Source organism: Sinocyclocheilus rhinocerous, unplaced genomic scaffold (assembly GCF_001515625.1).
Source record: "Sinocyclocheilus rhinocerous isolate Xijiao unplaced genomic scaffold, SAMN03320098_v1.1 scaffold1473, whole genome shotgun sequence".
Taxonomy (NCBI): domain Eukaryota; kingdom Metazoa; phylum Chordata; class Actinopteri; order Cypriniformes; family Cyprinidae; genus Sinocyclocheilus; species Sinocyclocheilus rhinocerous.
Genome location: NW_015638582.1, coordinates 53,657 through 63,928, shown reverse-complemented (window position 1 = coordinate 63,928; position 10,272 = coordinate 53,657). Strand labels below are relative to the sequence as shown.

General features: G+C 33.8%; 1 protein-coding gene across 1 annotated transcript in view; it reads right to left on the bottom strand.

Moving 5' to 3' along the window:
- The window catches only part of LOC107749888 (aspartate--tRNA ligase, cytoplasmic-like), a 26,669-nt gene extending 18,470 nt beyond the window's left edge, over nt 1-8,199 (bottom strand). The window contains exons 1-3 of the mRNA XM_016565112.1: nt 8,193-8,199; nt 6,414-6,516; nt 2,854-2,973 (exon numbers count right to left, since the gene is read on the bottom strand). Coding sequence (XP_016420598.1) covers nt 2,854-2,973; nt 6,414-6,516; nt 8,193-8,199 — 230 coding nt within the window. The remainder of the gene's footprint in view (nt 1-2,853; nt 2,974-6,413; nt 6,517-8,192) is intronic.
- Between the last annotated feature and the right edge of the window lie 2,073 nt (nt 8,200-10,272).

Below are 10,272 nucleotides of genomic sequence, written 5' to 3'. Positions count from 1 at the left end.
ATAATAATAATAATAATAATAATATCTTATCAGTATTATTGTTGTTTTTTTGTTTTTTTTTACAGGAACACTGAATGACCAGAAAAAGCACCAGCACCAGTCCTAAGTTCATGGTTACCAAGTTTTAATTCTAATTACTAAACTTCTATTATTAAATAATACTTGATTATCATATTATAATGCTTGACTGATATTAATTTAAAAAGTTGTACCATTTTACAAACATTATATATGTTTGTAAAATGGCATAACTTTATTTATATATATATAAAAAAAATTTTACTAGCCAATGGCGATTCAATTGGCAAGGTGTCCGTAGAGTGTTGAGACTACACATCCACTGACATACTGACCATCAGCTAGGGGGAGCTGTGCTCTAAAATGTGTCTGTAATATCTCTGTATAGGTTTGAGGTAGCAAGGCGGCACACAAAGAAACTCTAATCAGGGTCTGAAGCATCCTATGTTCAGAAAGCACTTCTTAATAACCTTATTATGAACGGATATGGCATGAACAGGATGTGAAGTGGTGTAAAAAAAGACCATGTAAAATTAAATTACGGTGGACAACATCAGAAGTGAGTGGCTTTATAGCTTGGTTTTTGTATTTGAGTTTGTTATTGCTTTTAGACAACAGTGGCTATGGCAATATGACAAAAGACAGCAACATTAATTAAATATTTAGAAAAAAATTCAGTATTTTTTTTTCTTTTTGAACACAGGTCATCTAATAGATTTTAGTTTCAGAATATGCATTTTATAATGAGTTTTAAAATGTTTTCATCTTTACCCTGTGATATTCAAACTGAGAGGCTGAATGTTACAGTGATTTTACCATGGTAAAGCATGTGAAAATAAGCTTTAATAAAAAGCCTTTATGTATAATGCATTATAAAGGGTTATTAAAGGGTATAATGCATTATACTTATTCATAATGTGCATTGTAATACATTATATCTTGTAAATATTTATAACTGAATTTAAAACGCATAGTGTAAAAATAAATTGATAAGTGTTATAATGTATTAACTGTAGTTACAATTATTTATGAGTTTTACACTGCATTATAAGGTGCATTAAAAGGCATAATTAATGCATTAAAACTACTTTCATAATGCATTACTGCATTAATAATAGTAAAACTCATTGTAATGCATTAGTTCATTGCTTTTAAAAAAATGACATCAATTGCAATATAATTAAAGAAACCAACATGCAATTATAGATACATACATATATATTCTGCCAAGGATTATATAATAATATAATATACAATTTAGTAAATAAAATAAAAAAACTAAAAATAAATAAATCTACAACACAGCTCATCCAATCAAATTTTAAAGTAATGCCGAGTTCACACTGCATGATTTTCGCCCTGATTTTCACTCGCCGACAGGTTTTGCGAAATTGCCGACAAATGCCGGAAATCGGAGGCAAATCGGTGCTCGTTCACGCGAGTGACAATCACACAGTGTGAATTATCAAAGACGCGATTTGAGAGAATCACAGACGCGTCGCAGACAACTGTGAAATATTTGGCATGCTAAATATGTGGACCTGTCGGCGATTCAAAATCCTGCTGTGTGAAATGAGTTCTGACTGAAACATACATCGGCGATGACCTTAAGTACTTTATTCTATAATGGTTTTAATCTTCATCCTGAAGTATTCAAACATGCATGATATTTTCCAGGAATTTAAAAAAAAACCTGAATAATGAATCGTTTGTAGGGAATGTGTGCTTCCAGGTAGACGGGGAATTGTGCATCCTAGAGTAATGCAGCTAATACAGGTGTGCATTATTTTAAAACACACCATTATTTTCGACAATTCTGGAACTCTAAAAACAGATGTAGCTTATAGGTACATATATTAATTATGAATTTGGTAGAACTTGATAGTAGTTGGGTGTGTTAAACATCCTCTAACTGAAACTCTCTAACTTAACTGTTACGTTACTCCACAAACATTTACGTAATACAAAGAGAGGAAGTTTCTCTGCAGATTACAAAATCTGTTTCAGTGATCTGCGAGCGTGGGGAAGCGCTCATCTAAGATTTCTGCTGAGGTGAAATCCTTCAGTTAGATGAGAAATAACCAAGTGCACAGCTATCAACCAGGACCATTTGAGGCAAGAACAATTACATTCAACTGCAAGCAATGGGAAACAAGATCAACAGCGTAAGGAACTGAAAAGGAACTCCCCAGACCACAACACCCTTCCTAATTCATGACTGATAATGTGAATAGAGTTTAGCCACCATTCAATGCTGCGTCAGCAAACAGAGGATGTTAAAACGGTCAAGCAACAAACCCTCTGACCCTCTTAAAAGAATGGAAGGGGACTTGAAAACAAAGTGAACAAGCCTTGTCTATCAAACAGTTGTGAAAGCTTACTATCTGATGAAACATTTCAAGCAAGAATGCAACAGAACGAAATCATGCAAATGTTCAAACATACACATTTCCATACATCCAGACTGAATCGATAATAAGAAACTAAATTGCAACTAATATGGCACATTGTATGAAATAAAAGGTTTCAGTTTTGTATTTGTGAGCTAATGTTTGTCCAATTGTCCCACAACCCTCTATTTGACCCCAAACCCATAATCATTCATTCAAGCCATACTTTTAAGTAGACATGTCTCTCTGATGTATCTACTGTTTGTTGTTTTAAGGGGAATGACCCATTACGGTGTTGAGGGAAAGCTGTATCCGACTGCAAAAATTGAGCTTTTGTTCTGAAGTGAAACTTTATCGATCGCCACTTAACACGTTAAAATGGAATGAGTCGCCAGGACTTCACTTTTCCCACCATTGTTTGACAGGAAACGTGGCCTATACTCACTTAGCTGCAAACTTGACCATCTGCTTGCTTGCACGATCTCCCACGGCGAGCAGGGCCTGCACGGTAAACTGCTGGTGACGCAGGACCAAGAAGCACTGTTTCCCTAGAGAAGAAAACAACCTGTCAGAACACATACCACAGCATACCTTACAAAGACGGGTACTTACTGCCCAAGACAAAAAGCACAATAATATAACTTAACATACACTAAAATTCAAAAGTTTGGGGGCAGTAATATTTTTAAAGAAATTAATAATTTAATAAACAATAATCAATTCATAATCAATTAATAATAATAATCAATTCAGCAAAGATGCATTATTCTGATCAAAAGTGACTGCAATAATGATACAAAAAAAATCTGTATTTATTAAATGCAGTCATTTTGATCTTTGTTCATTAAAGAATTCTAAAAAAAAATGTATCACCATTTTTACAAAAACATTAAGCAGCACAGCCATTTTCAACTGTGATAGTAAGAAATGTTTCTTGTGCACTGAATCAGCATATTAGAATAATTTCTGAAGAATTGTGACACTAAAGACTGGAGTAATGACTGCTGAAAATTCAGCTTTGACATCACAGGAATAAATGACATATTCAAATATATTAAAATAGAACTTATTTTAAACTGTAATATTTTACAATGTTACTGGATATATTGTAATAAATGCAGCATTGGTGAACATATGAGACTTCTTTCAAAAACACAAAATAAAATCTTACCAACCTCAAACTTTTAAATATGTAATAGAATAGAATGAAGTAGTAGAATAAATAGTACAAGTTATGGATTGTTCAAAGTCTGAGAACAATAACAGCACCACTAATACAATAAAAATGTATCATAATAATAATAATGTGCCTACTTTCATGACTGATATTAATGCTTGACTTTCAGATATTTAAAAAGTTGTACCATTTTACAAACATTATATATGTTTGTAAAATGGCATAACTTTATTTATATATATATAAAAAAAATTTTACTAGCCAATGGCGATTCAATTGGCAAGGTGTCCGTAGAGTGTTGAGACTACACATCCACTGACATACTGACCATCAGCTAGGGGGAGCTGTGCTCTAAAATGTGTCTGTAATATCTCTGTATAGGTTTGAGGTAGCAAGGCGGCACACAAAGAAACTCTAATCAGGGTCTGAAGCATCCTATGTTCAGAAAGCACTTCTTAATAACCTTATTATGAACGGATATGGCATGAACAGGATGTGAAGTGGTGTAAAAAAAGACCATGTAAAATTAAATTACGGTGGACAACATCAGAAGTGAGTGGCTTTATAGCTTGGTTTTTGTATTTGAGTTTGTTATTGCTTTTAGACAACAGTGGCTATGGCAATATGACAAAAGACAGCAACATTAATTAAATATTTAGAAAAAAATTCAGTATTTTTTTTTCTTTTTGAACACAGGTCATCTAATAGATTTTAGTTTCAGAATATGCATTTTATAATGAGTTTTAAAATGTTTTCATCTTTACCCTGTGATATTCAAACTGAGAGGCTGAATGTTACAGTGATTTTACCATGGTAAAGCATGTGAAAATAAGCTTTAATAAAAAGCCTTTATGTATAATGCATTATAAAGGGTTATTAAAGGGTATAATGCATTATACTTATTCATAATGTGCATTGTAATACATTATATCTTGTAAATATTTATAACTGAATTTAAAACGCATAGTGTAAAAATAAATTGATAAGTGTTATAATGTATTAACTGTAGTTACAATTATTTATGAGTTTTACACTGCATTATAAGGTGCATTAAAAGGCATAATTAATGCATTAAAACTACTTTCATAATGCATTACTGCATTAATAATAGTAAAACTCATTGTAATGCATTAGTTCATTGCTTTTAAAAAAATGACATCAATTGCAATATAATTAAAGAAACCAACATGCAATTATAGATACATACATATATATTCTGCCAAGGATTATATAATAATATAATATACAATTTAGTAAATAAAATAAAAAAACTAAAAATAAATAAATCTACAACACAGCTCATCCAATCAAATTTTAAAGTAATGCCGAGTTCACACTGCATGATTTTCGCCCTGATTTTCACTCGCCGACAGGTTTTGCGAAATTGCCGACAAATGCCGGAAATCGGAGGCAAATCGGTGCTCGTTCACGCGAGTGACAATCACACAGTGTGAATTATCAAAGACGCGATTTGAGAGAATCACAGACGCGTCGCAGACAACTGTGAAATATTTGGCATGCTAAATATGTGGACCTGTCGGCGATTCAAAATCCTGCTGTGTGAAATGAGTTCTGACTGAAACATACATCGGCGATGACCTTAAGTACTTTATTCTATAATGGTTTTAATCTTCATCCTGAAGTATTCAAACATGCATGATATTTTCCAGGAATTTAAAAAAAAACCTGAATAATGAATCGTTTGTAGGGAATGTGTGCTTCCAGGTAGACGGGGAATTGTGCATCCTAGAGTAATGCAGCTAATACAGGTGTGCATTATTTTAAAACACACCATTATTTTCGACAATTCTGGAACTCTAAAAACAGATGTAGCTTATAGGTACATATATTAATTATGAATTTGGTAGAACTTGATAGTAGTTGGGTGTGTTAAACATCCTCTAACTGAAACTCTCTAACTTAACTGTTACGTTACTCCACAAACATTTACGTAATACAAAGAGAGGAAGTTTCTCTGCAGATTACAAAATCTGTTTCAGTGATCTGCGAGCGTGGGGAAGCGCTCATCTAAGATTTCTGCTGAGGTGAAATCCTTCAGTTAGATGAGAAATAACCAAGTGCACAGCTATCAACCAGGACCATTTGAGGCAAGAACAATTACATTCAACTGCAAGCAATGGGAAACAAGATCAACAGCGTAAGGAACTGAAAAGGAACTCCCCAGACCACAACACCCTTCCTAATTCATGACTGATAATGTGAATAGAGTTTAGCCACCATTCAATGCTGCGTCAGCAAACAGAGGATGTTAAAACGGTCAAGCAACAAACCCTCTGACCCTCTTAAAAGAATGGAAGGGGACTTGAAAACAAAGTGAACAAGCCTTGTCTATCAAACAGTTGTGAAAGCTTACTATCTGATGAAACATTTCAAGCAAGAATGCAACAGAACGAAATCATGCAAATGTTCAAACATACACATTTCCATACATCCAGACTGAATCGATAATAAGAAACTAAATTGCAACTAATATGGCACATTGTATGAAATAAAAGGTTTCAGTTTTGTATTTGTGAGCTAATGTTTGTCCAATTGTCCCACAACCCTCTATTTGACCCCAAACCCATAATCATTCATTCAAGCCATACTTTTAAGTAGACATGTCTCTCTGATGTATCTACTGTTTGTTGTTTTAAGGGGAATGACCCATTACGGTGTTGAGGGAAAGCTGTATCCGACTGCAAAAATTGAGCTTTTGTTCTGAAGTGAAACTTTATCGATCGCCACTTAACACGTTAAAATGGAATGAGTCGCCAGGACTTCACTTTTCCCACCATTGTTTGACAGGAAACGTGGCCTATACTCACTTAGCTGCAAACTTGACCATCTGCTTGCTTGCACGATCTCCCACGGCGAGCAGGGCCTGCACGGTAAACTGCTGGTGACGCAGGACCAAGAAGCACTGTTTCCCTAGAGAAGAAAACAACCTGTCAGAACACATACCACAGCATACCTTACAAAGACGGGTACTTACTGCCCAAGACAAAAAGCACAATAATATAACTTAACATACACTAAAATTCAAAAGTTTGGGGGCAGTAATATTTTTAAAGAAATTAATAATTTAATAAACAATAATCAATTCATAATCAATTAATAATAATAATCAATTCAGCAAAGATGCATTATTCTGATCAAAAGTGACTGCAATAATGATACAAAAAAAATCTGTATTTATTAAATGCAGTCATTTTGATCTTTGTTCATTAAAGAATTCTAAAAAAAAATGTATCACCATTTTTACAAAAACATTAAGCAGCACAGCCATTTTCAACTGTGATAGTAAGAAATGTTTCTTGTGCACTGAATCAGCATATTAGAATAATTTCTGAAGAATTGTGACACTAAAGACTGGAGTAATGACTGCTGAAAATTCAGCTTTGACATCACAGGAATAAATGACATATTCAAATATATTAAAATAGAACTTATTTTAAACTGTAATATTTTACAATGTTACTGGATATATTGTAATAAATGCAGCATTGGTGAAAATATGAGACTTCTTTCAAAAACACAAAATAAAATCTTACCAACCTCAAATCAGCCATTTTCAACTGTGATAGTAAGAAATGTTTCTTGTGCACTGAATCAGCATATTAGAATAATTTCTGAAGAATTGTGACACTAAAGACTGGAGTAATGACTGCTGAAAATTCAGCTTTGACATCACAGGAATAAATGACATATTCAAATATATTAAAATAGAACTTATTTTAAACTGTAATATTTTACAATGTTACTGGATATATTGTAATAAATGCAGCATTGGTGAAAATATGAGACTTCTTTCAAAAACACAAAATAAAATCTTACCAACCTCAAATTTTTAAATATGTAATAGAATAGAATGAAGTAGTAGAATAAATAGTACAAGTTATGGATTGTTCAAAGTCTGAGAACAATAACAGCACCACTAATACAATAAAAATGTATCATAATAATAATAATGTGCCTACTTTCACAACCAAATAGATCCCAATCTGAAATATATCACATTATAATATGCATTGTAAATGCCGTTTCATGTTATCTTTAGAGAAACTAACCAATTCATAATAGCTGGTTTCTGATTACAAAACCTAATTATTACATTTTAAAATAGGGAAACTTGTAATCTTTAACCTATTACATTTCCAAAGTAACCTTTACAACACTGCCAATTCATAATATATGGTTTCTGATCACAAAACCAGAACTAAAAGAATGAGTGAATCAACAATATATTTTAACCAATTACTAAAGACATTTACTTATTTAAATCTCTAACAAACTAGGATTTAGATTTGACATCAAAGTAGAGCATACTTGTCCAACTCTTGTCAGAACAGTTAAATAAAAAAGCACCAAATTTACTGGTACCAATCAGCTATCAACAGCCTGGAAGTTTCTTTGAAAGACACAATTCGTGTAGTTTTGACTTGTCACCAAATTGCTAATCAGACACCTTGAGAGTGAACAAACTCCGATTTGTGTAAACCTGACACAGATCGGGTCAAGATCAGAGACCAACCCAGACTCTTTGAAGTCCCCCTCAGTGTTCAGAGACTGTCAGACAGACAGCTGAGTGGTAGTTAAAAACAGACCCTTCATCGCAGAAGAGAGAGAGAGAGAGAGAGTCTCAGAGAAAAGACATCAAAGACGACAGGCCTCCCCCCTTGTACACAGATCTCCACAAAGACATTCACTCGGATTACAAAGCCACCGGGAGGAGGGCTAATAAATATGAAACATAACAAGCCCCATCTGAAAGATGACCATCACGTGAATTCTTCTCCGTTTTGACAAATACAGTGTCACCCTGCCTCCGTTGACTCACAAATATGACTTTATTATGAGGCAGCAGAGACGGGGCGGTCCCACTCAGCCCCAGTTAAAGTGCTCAGGGCATTTGGCTGATCCGGAATCCACCCACATGAAAGCTTCGTCTATCTCTGCCCGAGAGGAATGCTGGTGGGAGACGACTTTGTTCTGTAGCAGCAAAGCTTAAAAACTCGCAGCCGGACAGTCGGGAGTAATGTCACCCTAATTCCTCATCCGAGATTTATCTCGTAGAGTTATTCAAGACTATTATGTGTGACAGCGAGGGGAGGAACATCAGGGAGAGCTAAAGGGGATGCCAGGGAGATCCCGACAGCATTAGATTATCTCTTAAACTCAAAGACATTCCTAATTATCATTCTACAGCAGATTTTGCACTGGGAAACCTGTCTATATTCATCCTGTGGGAGCGAGATACCCTCCTAAATCTCCACTTAAAAACTGAGAAGGACACTGACCCAGTTTCTGCTGGGATTGGACCATAGGACAGATCCCATAGCGATCCATGGCAAAATCCTGGGAGGAGAAAAGAAGAAGATAAGGATGGTAATGAATTTTAAAGGAACGGTTCAGCAAAAAAAAAAAAATCTGTTAATTCTTTCATCATTTATTCACCCTTATGTTATTTAAAACATTACTTTCTTCTGTGTAACACCAAAGGAGAATGTTTGAATGCAAAACCACCACAAAATCATCATAAAAGAAGTCCATTTGAGAGATATTTAACAAGTTTTTTCACCCTTATGTTATTTAAAACATTACTTTCTTCTGTGTAACACCAAAGGAGAATGTTTGAATGGGTACTTAAACCTTCAAGAACAATGCAAAACCACCACAAAATCATCATAAAAGAAGTCCATTTGAGAGATATTTAACAAGTTTAAAAAAAAAAACTAAATACATTAATTCGTTGAAAATTCAGCAAGTTGTTTATCACTGATAATCATCCATTCCAGTAAGCTGTTAATTTGAGAACCTTGTGATTGGATCATGGTTCATCAGTGGAGTTAAGCAAATCTTTCAGATTGTTTTGTGAACTAGATCAACCAATTCATTGATAAATATTAAACTCAAATGAAAAATTTGTTCTTGAAACAGACATTGCCTGGGTTATGTCAAGACATTCAGTGAATGATATCTTGATTATGGTCCATTTACTTGTATCCTTTACTTGTGTAAAAAAAAAATAAAAAATCCAGTCCCCATTCACTGTAACTGCAAGGAAATTAAAAATGCAATGTGACCAGTAAATTAAAAAAAGAAAAAAATCTTTCCAAACTATATATTCATAATTTATTTGGAACACTACGTACATAAAATAATTTTTATTTCTTTTTGTATTTCTTTATCCCTTTATATGGCTAATAACAGACAGAAAATGTGAATTTGGACAGTGAACAGTAAATACTTACATCCTCTTCAGCTTCCTGCTGCTCTGAGGCCTGAATCAAAGAGAGTAACTGATTTCAATAAAACTTCAACAGTAGAGGGACAGACCCTCCGTACGAGCTAACATAAACATTAAACACATACTGATTATTCTGGAGAAAGGCAAGCACTGCAAGTTCACTTTAAAATCTTACCAAAATGCAATGATACAAATTCAAACACTTACTGATGTCTGCAAGTACATTAGAGTGCTAAAATGGAAACTAAAATGACTTTTCTAGGTAAAACAGAATTGGATTCTTTGTAAATTACTCAAATCAATGTCAATTTAAGTAAGAATGACTTCATACATTTGTTCTGCTCATGTCTCTTGTCTCTGAATCACTCACTTGACAAAATGTTGCACAAATGTCCAGCAGACAAAAACAAAACAGAAAAAACTTAAGACTTTAAGTA